Genomic DNA, 20,674 nt, shown 5'->3' with positions numbered 1-20,674 from the left:
TCCATCACAAATATATTAGTTTGATTTCGTTACTGTACAGTATTTCACACAGTACAAATTATGGTCCATATTTCACACAGTACAAAATGGACCTTAATTTACTTTCCACCACAACTATTCTAGTTTGATTTAGTTACTGTACAGTATTTCATATTTAATTATTAATCCTTGCATTTAACTACAAGAGTATGGTGCATGTTAAATGATACTCTCCACACTGTTGAACTTCTTGGAAAAGGCTACCATTACCCAGCAGTGAGCAGTCATGGTTCAGGACTGGTGTAAAGATAGTTCTTGCATCAGAGACCTTATCTGTTAAGTGTAAGACTAGCTATGTCAGTTATCCTGTCATTGGCAGCTTTTTACACAACACATAATTCTTTCCTTTTACTCACTTCCTACATTTATAGTTCAAGAATTGATTATTTAATACCAAAGTTGAAACATAGACTTTGTGATTTTTGGTTTCCCTCATTGTGCTGTTTCTTATTCTCCCCTTTGGTCAAATGTTGCTGTTAGCTTTAATATCAAGAGAAGTTGTTGATTTTTCCAAATAGGTTTGGTCTGTGGACAGCAAGATCATAATATTTTGTATTCCAGTAATTATGCATAGTTATGCTTTTATATATCTAACAAAATGCAAAGGGGACAGTGGTAATTTATTCTTCCAGTCTTTACTCCTTTCCCCAATTTCACAGTTTTACATTATAACTTTTATAACATATAGATGCTTGTGAAGAAATCAAATAGAATTAGGATGACTGAGCAGGAGATGAGAATGGGTGATGCTTGTGGAACCTCATTCCATTACATGGGGCCATCCTTTCAGAGCCATTTCCATAAGATATTTCATTTTCCATCATTCTTGGATATAGCAATAGCAAGGGATAAACTTGAAGGAGGAAATTTGAGTTAACTATCAATCTTAAGGATGTGCAGATTGTTCTTTCTAAAAGTATTCTCTGCATTAGTATCTGTAAGTAATCTCTGCATTATTATCTGTAATGACCATGGCAATAAGTATGTTATCAAATGTACACATTAAGCAAAATCCCTACAGGTTGGTACCTGCGTCCAAGACTTCTCTTGGTGGCTTTTCTTCTGCAGGGAGCCCTCTCTTCAAGAAGCCATTTTTTAATTTATCTTCTATGTGGGAGGGCCCAATGGGTATTTTTTCATCTGTTTGAAATCCTCCGTTTGTAAAAGCAGAGAACGTGACTGTGTTTTCTTCATCTTTACCTTGTCCATCAGAGTCACCTCTACATCTCCTGCCATACCACTTGTAGAATTGATAAGCTGAGTGGAATATATAACATGTTAAAATTTTCACTTCTGAAATTGTGAAAATGGGCAATACTGTAGTTAGTTTCTTCTGACTACAAACCACATTTAATGAGGCAAACTCTGCCAAGGCTCAAGCCATCATCAAGCAGGATTGGAAGTGAAGTCAAAGAAGAAATGATGTTTGTTTTAAATCTGAAATGTTAACTCTTTCTCTTTCACGATGCTGTGTAACCTGTTGAGTGTTTTGATTTTTTTTCAAATTTTATTTCAAATTTTCGGTGTTATGTTTTCAAATGTTCAGCATTGTCTGAATTGTATTTTACGGATGGTCTGAATGGAGGTGGAAGCCAAAGAGGTTTGAGAAAATTCCTGCAGAACGGGCCAGACAATGATGTGTGAAATGTTTGAGGATGCATTAACGGCAGGTGCAAATGGACTGTGAGGTTTCAGGTAGTGGACAGGCTATAAATAGAATTTCATTTAAGACATGGTGCTACTGAGATCCAGTATAGATGAGCAAACGAACTGAAACCCATCTCCAATGGGAGTGGACCAATAGGAGGGATAAGCAAACAGGCCCAGGTTCAGTGGAGCTTGATTTGGGTGTTATATTTCTGAACAATAATGGATCTGGGTGTGGGTGAGATTACGGGAATGCTTTGCTAGGCAGAGATTCTTGCTGCTTTACCTCCTATTTATCAGCGTTGAATTAAATAGCATACTCCGGTGCTTATACATACTTCATTCATTTAATTACTAAATTCAGGATCCAGCGATTTTCCCAGATCTAAAGTATTTTTATTTCCCTTTTCCAGTGTACTCACACCCAGACCAATAACCAGTAATTTAGTTTAGTTTAGAGATACCGCATGGACCAGAACCCTCGAGTCCATGCTGACCATCAAAATGCCTGTTCACACTATTTCTATGTTATCCCACTTTTGCATCCACTCCCTACACACTGGGGACAATGTACAGAGGCTAATTAACCTACAAACCTGCACGCCTTTAGGATGTGGGAGGAAATATAGCTAATGTAATTTTCTATTTCTCCAGAGTAACTTGTATCACATTTACATTCCCGGTTTTGTGTTTTAACCCAGGTCCCCATGTGAATAATAATGTTACACCCATGAAGTCTCAGATTTACTAAGATTTATCATTCATATATGTCGGAGAGATCAGTTTCCCTTCTACTGCTTCTGATGTGTTTGTTTCATTATAAGCATAGGATTAGATGTAAATTGTAAATTGCACTTGACAATAATCTACAAACCCCTGCTGCACTACATGCAGTTGGTATATTTTATAAATCTTCAATGCCAATCTCTTATTCTTTTCCCACTCGCTCCCTTCATATGTAATGTAAATAATCACATCTTCGCAATGCAATGGCCTCACTAGCCTGTGTTATCTCTAGTGCCACTTGTGATTACCTGTCCCCCACTAGTTTTAACTCTTGTCAATAGTCGGCATGAAGCCAAAGAAAAAACTAAAAAAACTTACCTCCAATCATTATAGCTGCAAACGATATTTGAAACACACTGTAGATAAGTGGAAAGGTGAACATGAGTACAAGCTGATCGGGTGTAAAAGAGAGCTGGACTATGGTTGTGCAGAGCTGAGTATTCTGCGCACCGGTTTCCAAAGCTACAGTACGACATCTGCAAGATAGGAAAAAAATTAAATTAAAGATTCTAGGCCAATGATGCACTACATTGCATGGTCTTTTTATGTCATTGGGAAATGTGTTAGGGTACTACATAGAGTTAGGTAATCACAAGTTATTGTAGGATTCATTTAGGAAGGTAGATTTTCAGTTCAAACGTTTTTGTAAAAGTGGAGAGGGAGGGGAGGGGGTGGTATGAGGGGTAGAGATGCGGTAGAGAGTGGGAAACCTACCAAATGCAGAAACATTTAGAACAAGTGGCATTGGTTTAGGGTAAGAAGTAAAATGTATAGAGGGTATTTGAGGAAGACTGTTTTCACCCAGAGACCGGTTGGAATCTGGAGAGTATTTGAGAGTGAATGGACTTAAAACTCTCACGATATTTAAGTAACTAATTGCATATGTACTTGAATTGCCAAATAGAAGGCTATCGGACCAAGTGCTGGTAAATGGATTCGTACAGATGGGGGGTACATGATGGTCAACATGGACACGCTGGTTAAAGTGCTTGGTTGTGTGATTTATGTTTTCTATGACGGGATATATTTTAAAAATCGCTTTATTGAATATAAATTAAAAGCAAATGGGAACTATATACTGATTTCCACGCACTACCTAAAGCTTACACGAGTGTTGCAATAGTAACAGGTGACTAGTGCTGTAAGTACATATTGCGTCAAAATACAAACCACTAAATGAGATTGATTACTGGACTGATAGTAGTTATAGTGTGAATTGGTAATTTATAAGCATCCTAATCAGATGAAATGATGTGACCTCAGTACTGGGCAATATTACATCCACTGAAGAATTGAGAGAAATTCATCATTGAACGCCATCTAAAAACCCTTCAATTTCTGGTTTATGTTTTTGGGTTTGGCTTTGATAGTGGAATCTCTTATTAATTCACATTTTATCTCATGAAATAAAATCGGAATTATTAGAAATAAGAATCTGGAAGTTTAAAAAAAATCAACATATTGAATCCATGCCTTCAGAATTAATAGATGATCCAAGTCATGGTCCTAACTCTTTAAAAAATATATGGGCTGCTAAACATATTGCTCGGAGCAACGAAAGGGGAAGAAGGAGGAGATACACGTATCAAAAGCAACTGTAAAGGGATGTTTGCTGGGTGTCGATGATCAAATAATGACCTTGTTTAGAAACACCTGCACTTCCAAAAGTTTAATGATGAACCTTTGCTCAAAATGTTCATGGCTAAACTAAGTGTTCTTGGAATTTGTGTAGTAAGCTGGGATTGGTGGTGCTGAAAACAGTACTCAGTCGGGAATTATTTTGAGATGGACTGAAATTGGAAGTGAACTCAGAGTAAATGTGTTACTGTTTAGACACAACTGATAACTCTGACAACAACCTGGCTGCTTAACACCCGGCTTGAGATCTAACTATTCCTTTGGTTTATGTTTCATTCGCAAGAAGAAGAAGACGCTGTAAATTGAATTTAAACCTCCACCATCTTTGGAAGAAGAACAAACACGACCTGGCTTCCAAAGTAACAAAGCACTTAGTTGGTATTAATTCATAGATTTCAAGATCACATATGTCATATCCTGTTCTTTCAATAAACAAGAAGCAATCTGTGACTAGGGTCTCATCAGAACGAAATAAATGGAAATTAAGGCACTATCACTGCCATCTCTTAAATTGATGCTAATATAAATGGTTAAAAGTATGATTTTGCTGAACACAATCAATTGGCAGGCATAATTTTCACAACATGTGGACAGGACAATGTAAAATGAAATTCAATGCAGATGAGCATAGCAGAAATTATTGACACATGAAGTAAAATAGACAATCTCATCAGATTCTTCAAGTTAAAATTTGAGAAAAGGAATAAGAAACATTGTAGTCCGAATGTATTACTATTAGTTTCAACCTACTTAATTCTATTCAAATTCTACTCAAAAGCAAATAAATATTTTCAAGAAATTTCCAGGCAAATTACCTGAGAATAAATCTGGACTCAATTAAGAAACAGGTGGACGATGTATAGAATGAATTGTAGCATATTTCTTAAACATAAATTATTCTTATAATCTGTAAATTAGGTAATTTGTAATCTGTAAATTGGCGCAGAGGGAGAACAAGGATGGAAGAGAGAGAAACTTTAAGACATTTGCCTTCCATCACAGTGAGGAGGTGCCTGGTGAACTCACTGGTGGATGTTAAATTTGTGTTTATTGTGTGTTTTTGATATTTATTATATGTATGACTGCAAAAATTTTGTTCAGACCAAAAGGCCTGAATGACAATAAAGGATAATTCAATTCAATTCAATTCAATTCAATTATATGTGTGACTGACAGAGGCTTGAATGAAATCATCGATAGGGTTTGTATACAGCTCGGACAAAAAGAATATAAAGAAAAGGGTGAACGGTTATCAATGGACAATGTGGACTCTAGTCATGGCTTGTTTCCATGTTGTATCTTTCAATCAACCAATCAATTAGAGGGAAACGGTAGGCAAATGCTGGGAAACATTATTTGTATTGTGCAGTTGTATAGGGCTCTGGTGAGACCACATCTGGAGTATTGTGTACAGTTTTGGTCTCCTAATTTGAGGAAGGACATCCTTGTGATTGAGGCGGGTTCACGAGATTGATCCCTGGGATGGTGGGACTGTCATATGAGGCAAGATTGAAAAGACTAGGCTTGTATTCACTGGTGTTTAGAAGGATGAGAGGGAATCTTATAGAAACATATAAAATTATAAAGGGACTGGACAAGCTAGATGCAGGAAAAATGTTCCCAATGTTGGCTGTCCAGAACCAGGGGCCACAGTCTTAGAATAAAGGGGAGGTCATTTAAGACTGAGGTGAGAAAAAACTTTTTCACCCAGAGAGTTCTGAATTTATGGAATTCCCTGCCACAGAGGGCAGTGGAGGCCAAATCACTGGATGGATTTAAGAGAGAGTTGAATAGAGCTCTAGGGGCTAGTGGAGTCAAGGGATATGGGGAGAAGGCAGGCATGGGTTATTGATAGGGGACGATCAGCCATGATCACACTGAATGGCGGTGCTGGCTCGAAGGGCCAAATGGCCTCCTCCTGCACCTATTTTCTATGTTTCTATGGAATCAAAATTAAAATGAGATACAGAGAACATACTTGACAAGAAAAGGTTTGGACCTTCTGTATCTTTCCTATATCCATTTTCATTTCTTTTGGTTTAATGTCAAGCCAGATATGACAATCATCAAATTTTGAAAAGTGAACAATCAATTCCTAAATATTCTAACTTCAAAACAAGTAGTGCTATGAGGTAGGAGTTAGCTGCATCAAATCTGACACAAATGTAGAAACATAGAAACATAGAAATTAGGTGCAGGAGTAGGCCATTCGGCCCTTCGAGCCTGCACCGCCATTCAATATGATCATGGCTGATCATCCAACTCAGTATCCCGTACCTGCCTTCTCTCCATACCCCCTAATCCCCTTAGCACATCTAACTCCCTCTTAAATATAGCCAATGAACTGGCCTCAACTACCCTCTGTGGCAGAGAGTTCCAGAGATTCACCACTCTCTGTGTGAAAAAAGTTCTTCTCATCTCGGTTTTAAAGGATTTCCCCCTTATCCTTAAGCTGTGACCCCTTGTCCTGGACTTCCCTAACATCGGGAACAATCTTCCTGCATCTAGCCTGTCCAACCCCTTAAGAATTTTGTAAGTTTCTATAAGATCCCCTCTCAATCTCCTAAATTCTAGAGAGTATAAACCAAGTCTATCCAGCCTTTCTTCATAAGACAGTCCTGACATCCCAGGAATCAGTCTGGTGAACCGTCTCTGCACTCCCTCTATGGCAATAATGTCCTTCCTCAGATTTGGAGACCAAAACTGTACGCAATACTCCAGGTGTGGTCTTTACAGTGTGGTGGCTCCTAAGGGTCATGCCATTATACTGCCGAACCCCTCGGCACAGGAGTGGTGCAGTCCGGAGGCGGCCCTCAGCCGGAGGGTTTAAAAGGCAGGGTTTGGGTGCCATCTTCCTCTGGTTTCGTCTTCCCTTCAACCGGGAGGAATACAATAAAGGTGCTTCTCAAAACACTGGACTTCGTGCCTCCTTTCGAGACCCACGCACCACAACAGATTATTTTATTTTGTTAGATTATCCCCCAGCATTATTTATTCGTATCATGCTGCTTTAATGTCTCTTATGCATCTGCTAATTATTCTTCCGAAATAATTATTGCAGCCACCATTCCTGTCTACAAGTCCATGTGACATCTTGGCTTTCTCATTACTTGGTGATATGCCTGTTTTTATACTACTTTTCAACTCTGTTCAAGAATATGTCACAAATATCAATTGCTTGTTCTCAATGCATTTTCTTCCAGATCGTTTTGTTTTTGTCTCTCCTAGAGATGGCTTGTGAATGATCAGCATGCAATGTTTGATCAATAATCTTACAAAGTTTTAGTACCTAAACCAAGGCAGACCAGCAACTCGAGCCAAAATAAATCCTAGGGAATAACCAATAGCTGGAAAGATCGTTCCAATGATCCACAAGGAAGAAGATGTTGCCCAGGATCCTTTGTACAGCAAGGCACCAGTAACAGCTATGCCGACTATGAGTATTGCGCCAGTAATGGAACCAATCTAGGAGAATAGATTATTTTTAAATTAGGAGACTAAAGCAGAAAAATATACACATTTAAAAATATGAGCAATTAATTTCCAAATGCTCCATCACATTGAGATTAGGAGGTATGGGGGATAGGAGAGGGAATTGCAATAATATATCATTCAAATGCAAACTATCTTACATTGAAAAAATGATAGTTAACATGGAATCCAATGGTTGACATTTTCTTAAATTGTACATGTAAGCAATTTTTAATGATAATATAAAGGATTATTGACGTTTTATATTGATAACTAATAATCCGTAAAAATGTGCATTATTGTTCTTAATTAGAAGCCCCTCCTAGAAGTTTTCAAATAAACGGTAACAGAACAAAAGTAATAATACAAATAATTATCTGATGTATTGACTTGGGAGAAATTGTCTGCCAAAAGCATATTGGTAATTTGGACATGCAGTTCCTTCTTAAACATTTTGTCTACCTTTGGTAGTTTGGACAAGTGTTTCGTGCCCCTAAACCATGTGTGTCTGAACTTTTGAACTGCGAATAATAAAAGTTGGATTATTAGCCTATACAGTATTTGACAACATTACAAAACTTTGGTTGAAAATACTTGGAACACAGGTCAATGTTTCACTGGTTCAATCCTCCAAATTTCATGCTCGTCTCTGGTTTTCCAGATTTGATCCAGTAACTTTTTACTTTTTGTGCAATTGTCGAAATATAGGGTAAGACTTTGCCTTGAAAATAAGTGTGTGATTGATACTTGATGCAACTAGTTCAGGTTAGTTTATTGTCACATGTACCGAGATACAGTAAAAAGCTTTTGTTGCGTGCTAACCAGTCAGCAGAAAGACATTGCATGATTACAATCGATCCATTTACAGTATAGATATATGATAAGGGATATATGATAAGATACATGATAATTAAAGTGCAGGGAGCCAACACCTTGTGAGGAAGGGAAGGATGTTGTGCTTTTCACATTAACTTTGATCAAAGATGGGCAGAGCCCAAAGTAAACAATTTTAGTCTTGAAAGACTAGTTTTAGTTATTTCACATGCATTACACCAGAAAATCCTCCCTCTATAACTTCATGGCAAGAAATCTCATCATGTACATATCAATAGTTAAAATATTTTGGTTTTTCAAATAGAATGATGTGACATAATGCAATATTGTGGGGCAGAATAATTTAACAAATTGATCTCAATTTTCTATTGTAATTGGCAGAAAATTGAAATAAATACAGTGAATGATAGTTTATTCTGTTTCTCTGTTCTTTACATTGGGAGAATCCCCACAAAATTACTGAACATAAGAAGATATTTATACATAGATGGAAGATTAAAAGGAAGTTCATATCATCAAAGACCCATACCATCCTGGCCACGCTCTCAGCTTGCTGATGCTACTGGGAAGTAGGTACAGGAGCCTGAGAACCATGACATCCAGGTACAAGAACAGCTTCTTCCCACCAAACAGGCTCTTAAAGCGCACTGCACAACCCTACCTCAGCAACGATCTACTGTGGGCTTTGTTTTGGTTGTACTATCTACTTTGGTTTGCATTTTTATGGTCTGGTTACCTAATATTACCAATAAATTATTGTATTAGTAACTGTTGTGTATTTGGTGGTTTTGTTGTTACATTATTGACCCTATGAAGCTGCAGCAAATAAGAATTTAATTGTTCCTGGTGCACATGACATTGAAGCACACTTGATAAGACCCTTGGAGCCAAGAAGCCTAATCTGTTCCTAAATGCCCTCGGCACCTAGAGTGGCCATATTCCTAATTATTTTCTGCAGCTTTGGCAAAGCATTGGTCGAAATTCTGAACAAAACCACATCCATGTTTACATTGGTTCTCCAACTGAAATAGTTTGCTCCGTTCACTGACAGCTAAATAAATATTACAAACACCACATAGATTCAACACTCTCTTCAATGTTTTAAAAGGTATTTGTTTAATAGTACTTACCTTCAATATTATTTTGGCCTTTTTTGGCCACTTGTAGTTCACATAAATTCCAACAGCAACAGGGATTAGGAGACTTGCCAGGGTAATACCTGAAGTACATAATATGCAGCTTTAGTCAGTACCCATAACTGAACATGTTAACATATAAACTTCAATCTTGACAACTACAGTGCAACTCATACCTATGCTGTCATAAGGGATCTGGATGATATCCGAGTCTACCCAAGTTCTCGTGTAAAGGAAGAGGCAAAGAGGCATCATTCCCATCCCCAGCACTGTGGAGCATGTGGTCATGCTTATGCTGAAAGAAAATTATTTTCAAATAAATATAGAAAGGAATATTGCACAGTAAAATAAATTCTTATGGCTTGAAAAGTAGCATATGATCAAAACGGTGCAATTTATTTTATTTGGATGGAATTGCTAACCTTGTAAGGTAAGTGTAGCTAAATTGTTTATTTATTTCATTTAGTTTCCCTTTAGTCTCACTTTTAAATTATTTTTTAATAATTGAAGGGATTTAAGTAAATTTATTTATATAGCTGATTTGATAAAATAATTCTTATTATATCTAGAATTATGTAAATTTATTTGATCATTAAATTTTTCTGATTAAAAACAGTTAAATAAGGTCTGTGAGACTGGCGAGCTGTTAAAAGATTGCCTTTTTTTTTTGAGAAACGCTGGCATTTATGGCATGATGCCGGCCACAGGATGTCCTTGGAATCCAGACTTCCAGGTGGATTTATCCCATGGAGCGGCAAACGTAAGCTTATGAGCGCAGTGACAGACTATATGAAGTACAATCCAGCTTATCAAAGGGAGTCAGGCTTGCATATGGCATTTATGGCATATTGCAGCAATAAAATTGCATCTATTATTAAGCATTTTAATTGTTGGTGATACATTAAATGATTGAGGTGCTCTTTAATCATTGCCAATTCAGTAATTGGTGACTTTGTAACACTTTATAAGCTTTTTGATTTTATTTGTAGATTATAAAACATTTTGCAAATTTTCTCCATCACAAAAAAACGATATCACCCCTATTGTATATGTCTTATGAATTGGTCACTGATTTAAAATAATATTTCTTTCATTACGGTATCAAATATTTGTTCAGTTGTACTGACAATGGAAAGTCCCTAGTGGCTGATGGGTCTATCCTAGATTATTGAGTGGAAATTGTTGAGACCTTCTTGAGGATTTTGTATCCTTTTATCCACAGATGAGAGAATAGTCAATGTTGTTCCTCTGCTCAAGAAGGGTAATTGGGACAAGCAAGAAATGACTGGCCGATGGGCCTCATGTCTATGGCAGTAGATTCTTGGAAGAAGATTCTTAGGGATAAGATCTACTCTCATCTAGAAAAGCAGGGACTAATTAGGAATAGTCAGCATGGTATTGTGCAGGGAAAATGATGTTGTACAGAACTTGAGTATTTTGTGGTGGTAACAAAGATGAATCATGAGGGTAGATGTTGTCTACATCTACTTTAGTAGAGCTTTAGATGCAGTATTTTTTATTGGAGGCTGATTCAGAAGATGATGGCGCGTGGAATCCATGGAAACTTGATAGATTGGCTTGGTCTAGATGGCAGAGAGTAGTGGTGAAGAGATTCATTCTGAGAGCTCTGTGATCAGTGGTATTCCGCAAAGATCAATGCTGAGGCTGCTTTTATTTGTAATGCCTATAAATTATTTGGATGTAAACATAGGCGGGCTGCTTCGTAAATTTGTAGAAGAATGGGTGGAGCTGTGGATAGAGGGGACGGTAGTCAAAGGATTTGCAAGGGCATAGATCAGTTGAGAATGCAGAAAGAACAATGGCAGATGGAGTTTAATCCAGACAAGTGTGAGGTGTTGTGGTTTGGTGATCAAATGTAAGATGAAAATATGCAATAAATGAGCATTGAGGTTCTTAAAGTGCTAGTCCATAGCTCCTTGGAAGTGGACAGGTAGTTTGGATAAAGGGCAGATGGCATACGTTCCTTTGTCTGCTGGGGCATGGAGTATAACAGTTGGGAGGTGATGTTGCAGCTGTGTAAAGCATTGGTTTGGCCACATTTAGGTTGTTGAGCGCAGTTCTGGTTGATGCCTGACATGGAACATTTGGAGGTATTGGAGGGTGCAGAAGAGGTACACCAGGATATTGCTTGCATTTGCTATAAGGCAAGATTGGACTTTGTTTGGATTGCTTTTCCTGGATTTCAGATGCTAGGGGTGACGTGATTGAACCAAATAAAATTATGAGAGGCATAAAGGGTAGATAGAGCCTTTATCCTAAGGTTGAAATGTCTAATACCCTCGGGCATAACTGCAAGGTGAGAGGTTGAAAGATTAAAGGATGTAAAAATTGAGAAAAGGCAATAGCTTAGCAATGGAATGAAAGTCGTAAGTACATTCATAAGAATGTAGAATGCAGTGGCCCCAAAATCATGGATGTGGAATCTACTGGGAGAGTTTTTGACAGGAAATAAAGTTTTAAAGAGATATTTAATGGTAAGAATCCGTTAGAAAAAATTAAGGGCTACCTTTGTAACTTGCTTCCTCAACAAAAAAACTAGAATTATTGCTCATAAAAACCCTACTATTTTAATGATTGTCCAATCTACAATCTCATGTTTAGATTTAGAAAATTGAGACTCTATTCCAATGCACTGCCATGGTTAGCTGAATGGAAAGCACGGGATGATCACAAGAACACAGGAAATTAGCAGAAGTAGGTTGCTCAGTCCCTCGAGACTGTCCCACCTTTCAAAATGATAATGGCTGATTCATGTTGACTATTATTCAGATTCAGATTCAGATTCAGATTCAATTTTAATTGTCATTGTCAGTGTACAGTACAGAGACAACGAAATGCATTTAGCATCTCCCTTGAAGAGCGACATAGCAAACGATTTGAATTTAAAAAAAAAAAAAAAAAAAAGTGTCCGGGGGGGGGGGGTTTGGTGGTGATTGGCAGTCACCGAGGTACGTTGTTTAGTAGAGTGACAGCCGCCGGAAAGAAGCTGTTCCTCGACCTGCTGGTTCGGCAACGGAGAGACCTGTAGCGCCTCCTCTTCTCAGCCAGTTCCTTGTGACCTTCAATTCAATTGATCTTTCATGTCGTTTTCTTTTGACCTGGCCTCCAACACCCTCAGGGACAGAGAATTGCAGAGATTTACTGCCCTCTGAGAGAAGCGATTTCTAAGCACTTCAATGTTTAGTGAGCAGCCCTTCATTTTGCAGCTGCACCCTCTTGTTTGTGACTCTCCCACTCATGACCGCCATGTCATCCTCCCAGTTCAAGATAATTCAAAAGAAGCTAAGAGCATCCCTACTGTTGACTCATATCTTGTATACACTGCTCTAAAATCTGATGATGTTGATGTCAGATAGGTACGGCCCTGAACCTGGCTATAGATAATCATTAATGCTAACTGGGATTATGCATGAAAGATGGTGAAAGCTGAGAGCATACTAACTCGTATTAATGCCAGAGTGAGTTAGAACCTTTGGCAGAAAACTAAAACAAGGAGGATTCTCATACATTAAAATAAGCTATGGTGATTTTATATTGATGCAACTATGAATTTCATGCAGAAATCACATTACAACCAAAATAATTTAAGTTTTACTATCTCAATAAGAATTAAGTATTTTTACATAAGCTATGGTATCATGTTAATTTTAGAAAAAATTTGCTGACCCTTCAATGCACCTCATCAATGTTTTAATGCACATCTCCGCTATAAAGATGAGTAATTCATATGATGGACGGGGGTTAATGTGGAATAGAATGATTCGGATGCAAGATTATCAACTGCACACAGTCTTTGCACAGACCTTTTTGGTTATTTCCAATCAAAATTGGATCATTGTGTACAAGATTCCGTAATTCTGTCTACAGCATTCCTTTTGTGGTCATTATGTATAACTGGCTCACACATATATGGAAAAATGATAGAGTGGACAGACTGATTGGGGTTTCCTGTGTCCATCAGCCTTGTGAATTTGTAGAAAATCATGGATTGCTGTGTATAGCAGAACATTTTAGCTGATGAGTTTTATTCCACATGGTAGAAAAGACTGCAATCAATGTAACGGATATTAATTTGCACTATTTTAATCATTACCAAAGGGTAACAAAATCATCAATAGCTTTGGACCTTTTAGGAATTTTGTTCTTATAATGAATCTCTAACCATTTACAATTCCTACTATCTCAGATGCAGTAAACCTTGCATTGTTTAGTTTTAGACCATAAAAAGCAAAATATTTGCTATTATGAAAATGTCTGCATTTGATAAAACATGTGACAATCCAATGGATTACAGAAGCATTGTTAAACTTACAAAATGAACTGGACATAATAAGATCAGAATGAAGTTGGCCTACCTTAAATCCATGTCTCCATCCATCCAGTAGGACATAATGTTTGAACCTGTTCCGCCAGGACAGCATCCCATTATCAACACAGCAACTGCTTGAATAGGGTGAATGTTGAAGGCTGCCGATAGTGCAAAGGCTGTGAGGGGCATTATACCAAACTGACAAAGGAAGCCCACACATATACCCCACGGTCTCTTAATATGGCCCCAGAGTTTTGTTGCTTCAACAGTGCAGCCCATGGAGAACATAACCAAAGCCAAGAGGATTGTCAGCACAGAACTTAAAATTAAGTTCAAAAACTTGTTAAAATTGTCAATTGGCATCAGGCAACTTGTGTCGTTACAATTGGTGGCATTTTCAGGACAGAATGAATAAGTCATTGCTGGGCTTCTCACAGCCTCCATAGTCACAATTTATCCGGTCTTCGCAGTTTCACAGCACTAGTTGATCCCAATAGTTGATCCTAATCAAATGTAAATTGTTACGAGAGAGAACGGAATGTGGGAGCTGGGCGAAAACCTGTTCATTATATTCTATAGAAAGAGAAAGAAATGAATGTGCATTACCTTTTAATATAGTTAGACAGCAATAAAAAAACACAATAAACACCTACTCATATTTTATTGGTTTGATCATTGGAAATATAAAGAAAGGGTGTCATCGGTGTAAGGGTGAGATGGTAGTATCAATTCTCTCGAATGCCACATTTTAGCTGTCAAAGCTTTGTACACTTAGTTTAGTGAAAGTACTGCAAAGATATTGTAATAAAGACTCTAGAGCCTACAGATCCTGTCATCTAGAGCAAAAAAAAAAAGAACTCAGCAGATTAGGCAACATCTGGAGGGGGCGCTGTCCTGTGCACGGCTGCCCAGCCAGCAGCTGTCTGTCTCTTCATCTTTTTATTTTTTATTTTAGTTTAGTTAAGTGTTTTTTGGAGGTCTAGACTTTTTTTTTGGGTGGGGGGGGGGGGGGGGAAGGGGGAAACTACCTTTCAGGGTCCCTACCTGGTCATAGAGGCAGCTTTTCTCCGGGCTGCATCTTCGACCCGTCCTCGCGGCCTACCAGCGGGCCTGGAGCGGCGTTTCCTGTCGGGGGACTGCCCAGAACCACGGCTTTCGGCGGCGGCACAGCGCTGGAGCGCTATCGCGGAGTGGGCGATGCCTTGCCTGGGTCGCCGCGTTGGAGCTCCGGTGAGCTGAGACCGCCGGGTAAAACATCGCGGAGCTGCGGGTCTGTGGAGCGACCAGCTGCGGGCGGCGGCGCTGAACTTAACATCGGGAGCCTGGGATCTCGCGACGAGATCGCCAGTTGTGGAGCTCCAACCGGCGCGGCCTTGTCGGCTTCGGAAGCCGCGGCCTCCAGTGCGGAAGCGGCCGTTCCAGGGTTCCCAGGCCGCTGGGAGGACTCTCCCGATGCCGGAGCAACATCACCTGGCGAGAACGGCCTGGAACATCGGGCCTCCGTAGAGGCAACTGTGGAGGCCTCAATGGGCCCGACTATGGGTGAACTGGGGTTGGGGACTGGACTTTGTGCCTTCCCTCATGGTGGGAGCCATTGTGGGGGGATGTTCTATGTGTTTAAGACTCTCATTGGTGTTATGTCTGTATTCTTTTTTTGTGTGCTGCAAAATGGCAAAAAGCATTTCACTTCACTACACCTGGGTGTATGTGAATGTGACTAATAAAATACCTTTGATACCTTTGATCTATGTGGGCAGACGGATGGTCATTTCTGGTTGAGACCCTGCATTAGGATAATATTTTAATACATTAATATAGATTTTTTAACAAATGTGTTCCAGCATAAATGTTCGCTTTTCTACTAATGTCTGCAATACCTGGGAAAATACCAGATATACAGCAGACTATATATTTCAGATTAGATCATAAATGGAGAGAATACATATGAAAATGTGTAACCTGACAGTTAGAATTAAATTTCATTACCTAAGCGTCATATAAACTATTGCTTGAGTCAAAACAATGATGTGCCTTGAGTATGTAAGGATATACCTTAGATTAGGAATTCATTTTACTGCATTACCTAAAGAATGTGAGCAATAAACACAAGATGCTGGAATAACTCGATGGGTCAGGCAGCATCTCTGGAGGGAATGGATAAGCACATTTCAGGTCCCAACCCAAAACGTCATCTGACCACTCCATCTATAAACACTGCTTGATCAATAGGATTACCCCAGCACTTTATAATTTCCTCAAGTTCCCAGCATCTGCAGTTCCTTGTGACTCCATCTAAACCAAAGGTTCCCAAACCTGGGTAAATTTACTCTCAGGGGGGTAAATTTTGACTACCCAGGGGGTAAATTTGTTGATTCTGGGTTTGTACGTATTTTTTCTCATTGACTGACTGCGTTTGGCTCTGGTATACCGGTATCCGTTCATCATTAGTTGTTCATAAATAAGTGAAATAACATTGTTATGTGCTATTAAAGTTGCCAGGGGTAAACGGGACGAAAAAGGTTGGGAACCCCTGATCTAAACAATATAGTTCAATTGAGTGAAGTATTGATTCTGAGCCTGATGCTGACTAGATGAGCTTAGACCAGAAGCTTTTCACTTCTCAGAACAAAGGTGATTTCTTAAAATCATTGCTCCTCTAGCAATAGAATGGCAACAGCATAGAAGGTGGCCAACTGGTTCTTCAATTACTGCTGGACCCACTCCCCATTCTTTTCCTGTAGCCTTGTAATTCTTTTCAGGTAAAAGCCTTGTTTTTAAAAGCCACAAGTGAATTAGCTTCCCCATCCTGTCAGATAATGCATGCAAGATGCTGGATATTATCTGCCAAAAAACCCCCCTCAAATCATCCATCTTATCTTTACACATAGAACTTAGAACAGTACAGTACAGGAACAGGCCTCCCATCCTACAAAGTCCAAGTCAAACATAATAATAATAATAATAATAATAATAATAATAATAATAATAATAATAATAATAATAATAATAATAATAAATGTATTTGTGTAGCACATTTAAAAACAACTCACGTTGACCAAAGTCAACCAGACCAGATACATCAGTGTAGGTACTAATTTGATACACACAACGGTAGACAGACCTAACAATACATACATAAACTGTTTACAGCACTCCCTCAGAGGGGCTCATAAACGCTAGGGAGTAGAAATAAGTTTTGAGCCTTGACTTAAAGGAGTCGATGGTAGGGGAAGTTCTGATGAGGAGCGGGATGCTATTCCACAGTCCAGATGCTGCAAACGCAAAAGGGCGGTCATCCCTGAGCTTAAACCTAGACCGCGGGATAGTCAGTAGCCCCAAGTCGGCCGACCTGAGGGACCTGGAGGTAGAATGGTGGGTTGGAAGATTTTTGATATAGGGGGTTGCAAGCCCGTTAAGGGCTTTGTATACGTATAAGAGGAGCTTGAAGTTGATTCTGTACCGTACTGGGTGATGTGGTCCCTTTTACGGGTACCCGTCAGAAGTCAGTGCCAGTGTAGGCAGTTGCAGTAGTCAAGGTGGGAGAAGATGAATGCGTGGATGATTTTTTCAAGGTCGTCAATTTTGAGGAATGATTTGATTTTAGCTATGGTATGAAGCTGGAAGAAACTAGCTTTTACCACAGAGTTGACTTTAATGCGGAGTCAAATATCATGCCAAAGTTTTTGACGTGCGGCTTGACTAAGGAGGTTAGGCTTCCAAGTCTGCTTGTTATCGTTTTGATGGTTGGAGGGGCCAAGTAGGATGACCTCAGACTTGCTCTCGTTAAGTTGGAGGAAGTTCTGAGGCTTCCAACATTTTAAGTAATCAAGGCAGTGCATGAGGCTGTTTAAATTAGACCGGTTGTTGGGTTCAGGGGGAGATAGAGCTGTGTATCATCTGCATAGCATTGGAAAGAAATGCCATGCCTTTGAATGAGTTGGCCGAGGGGGGGCATGTAGAGAGAGAAGACAATGGGGCCTAGGATGGAGCTTGTGGAACCCCGCAGAAAAGGCTAGCTGGAAAATAGAAAGAATTGCATATGTTAGTAGAGAAACTACTATTTTTAGGTAGGAAACGAACCAGCTCAGGTCAGCGCCATCAACACCAACCCCGTACCGGAGACGGTCAATTAGGATGGTATAGTCCACTGTATCAAACGCTGTGCTGAGGTCGAGCAGGAGCAGGATTGCACAGTTGCTGGAGTCGATGGCGAGAAGGAGGTCGTTGTGTACCTTCAACAAGGCTGACTCTGTGCTGTGGGAAGCCCTGAAACCTGATTGAAAACTTTTCAGGATGGAATTTTGGTGAAGATAAGACATTAGTTGGTCTAGAATTACCTTTTCAAGGAATTTTGAGAGGAAAGGCAGTTTGGAAATAGGTCTGTAGTTACTGGGGAAGGTGGGGTCGTTATTAGTGAAACCTGCAGCAAGGGGAGGATATTTATTAACATTTATTAAAAACAATCCTAATTTAGTACAGTGAAAATATTATGTTTTGGTAATGTATTTACATATCTTAAAATGTTGTTAGAGAAATGTTACTTGTCTTTAGGTGTTATCTGTCATATCTCTTCATCTGCATGGTGTAATCAGCACCACGTTCTGATCATTGCTTGATGTAGATTTATCAGCTGACTTCATCTGAGTTCAATTGCCAAAAGATAAAGCTAATGGGGCACTAAAGTAATAACCGAACAATGTACGAGCACCTGAAATGAGGAAATGTCCTTCAATCTGATTATAGAATTTACAGCATGGAAAGAGACCACTCGTTCCATTATATTCATGCTGACAAGCATTTGGTCCACCTTCCCATTCCAGCTCTTGGTCTATAGCCTTGAGGTTTACAGCTTAACAATGGCCCAATCAGAATTGTTTTACTACAATAAGTGTTTCTGCCTTATGAAGTGAATCACTGAATGTCACTTGTGGCTGATTTTTTTTTCTCAACTCCCCTCCAATTATACTACCGTGGACTTGAAATCTATCTCCTCTAATTATTCATATCTCTGCTCAAGAGTCCAGTGCTTTTTCTTAATTTTATTTATCCCTCTTATGATATTACACACCTATTAATTCTCTCTTCAGCCTTTATGCTTCTGAAAGAAACAAATGCAGCCTGGTCAATCTGCCACCATATCCGCTCTAATGCTGTCTCATTCACCTGACTGTGGTGACCAGAATTGCACACAACACTTATCTGTGATCGATTTTTTGATTTATACAATTCCATTGCAACTCCTGGAGTTTTGTGTTGTCTGCCTGAACTGATAAAGGAAGGTTTCCCTCATATCTTTGAAACTAACTTATCTGTCTTATAAGTATATATCTCTGCCTGTGAATTCCAAGGCCAACCTTTGCCACAGTTACCATCTGCACCCTATCATTTATTTACCAACTTTCATTGCCTCTACCCACACAAGCTCACACTTCCACACTTCGCCAGGTTGATCTCCATTTAGTACTTCCTGGACCAACCTATTTTCCTTCATTATCTTCCCGTTGCTGCAGGTTTCATAACAAGAGGATTTCAGTATAGGGGTAAAGAGGTTCTTCTGCAGTTGTATTGGGCTCTGGTGAGACCACATCTGGAGTATTGTGTACAGTTTTGGTCACCTAATTTGAGGAAGGACATCCTTGTGATTGAGGCAGTGCAGCGTAGGTTCACGAGATTGATCCCTGGGATGCCGGAGCTGTCATATGAGGAAAGATTGAAAAGACTAGGCTTGTATTCACTGGAGTTTAGAAAGACGAGGGGCGATCTTACAGAAACATATAAAATTATAAAAGGAGTGGACAAGCTAGATGCAGGAAAAATGTTCCCAATGTTGGGCGAGTCCAGAACCAGGGGCCACAGTCTTAGAATAAAGTGGGGGTAATTTAAGACTGAGGTGAGAAAAAACGTTTTCACCCAGAGAGTTGTGAATTTATGGAATTCCCTGCCACAAGGGCAGTGGAGGCCAAATCACTGGATGGATTTAAGAGAGAGTTAGATAGAGCTCTAGGGGCTAGTGGAGTCAAGGGATATGGGGAGAAGGCAGGGTTATTGATAGGGGACGATCAGCCATGATCACAATGAATGGCGGTGCTGGCTCAAAGGGCCGAATGCCCTCCTCCTGTACCTATTTTTTATGTTTCTATATACTCATGATGGTTCTATGTTTCACTAATAATGACAAACACAATGTTTGCATTCTATTTCCATGATATTTGAAGAACATAGGATATACATCTACAGTATTTTAGTGTTAATTACATGTACATGAAAACATAGGGAATAGGGGAAGGGTCGGTTGTTTGGTCCATCATTCTACCTCAAGAACATTTATTTCTCCAAACATATGTCCCTTATTCCGTTACTATCCAGATTACATGGAAGATTAGAGGACTGTTTCCAGCAGAAACAAAAACGATTGTTCCTCTGTGACCTTTATTGATACCATCATTCTCATTCACTTTTTCAATCTCAACATCTTGGACGTCTTCAATAACCAGAAGCCAAATTGTGGCCGCCATAGCAAATTCCACATAGCTACAAAAAGTGAGGAACTCTGCAATGGTCATTTAGCTTCTAATCTTTTAGTGCCTTTTCATTGTTACAAGAATCACAAAGCCTTCCAAAGGACAACAACTGTGCATAGTTGCAACCACAATACTGTTCCAGAGTTTCTACTCTCTTGGCAGATATGCCTGCAGTTTGGTTCACTGTTTGCCTCTGCAGCATGTACTATTTGTGGATTCACTACACTAACTTATGTGTGTTGCTTCAAGTATGTTCTTGTGTGCTTCTCACT

The 20,674-nt window shown here is 39.2% G+C and overlaps 1 protein-coding gene across 1 annotated transcript; it reads right to left on the bottom strand.

The window, feature by feature from the left end:
- Positions 1-257: 257 nt before the first annotated feature.
- On the bottom strand, positions 258-14,466 carry slc10a2 (solute carrier family 10 member 2). The gene is made up of 6 exons (XM_055637368.1): positions 13,928-14,466; positions 9,728-9,846; positions 9,546-9,634; positions 7,400-7,575; positions 2,791-2,948; positions 258-1,296 (listed from the first exon to the last, which is right to left on the bottom strand). Exons 1-6 carry the CDS (start codon positions 14,323-14,325, stop codon positions 1,055-1,057), a joined length of 1,182 nt encoding a protein of 393 aa, XP_055493343.1. The 5' UTR covers positions 14,326-14,466; the 3' UTR covers positions 258-1,054.
- Positions 14,467-20,674: the final 6,208 nt, after the last annotated feature.

Source organism: Leucoraja erinacea, chromosome 6 (genome assembly GCF_028641065.1).
Source record: "Leucoraja erinacea ecotype New England chromosome 6, Leri_hhj_1, whole genome shotgun sequence".
NCBI lineage: Eukaryota > Metazoa > Chordata > Chondrichthyes > Rajiformes > Rajidae > Leucoraja > Leucoraja erinaceus.
This window is presented reverse-complemented; position numbering and strand designations above follow the sequence as displayed.

Bases quoted from the DNA above. Each gene is read 5' to 3' on its own strand.
- slc10a2 (XM_055637368.1), bottom strand. From the start codon at position 14,325: ATGGAGGCTGTGAGAAGCCCAGCAATGACTTATTCATTCTGTCCTGAA. The intron at 9,635-9,727 runs GTATGAGTTGCA...TATGTACTTCAG, and splicing joins GATCCCTTATGACAGCATAG to GTATTACCCTGGCAAGTCTC. The intron at 7,576-9,545 runs GTAAGTACTATT...CTATTCTCCTAG, and splicing joins AGGCCAAAATAATATTGAAG to ATTGGTTCCATTACTGGCGC.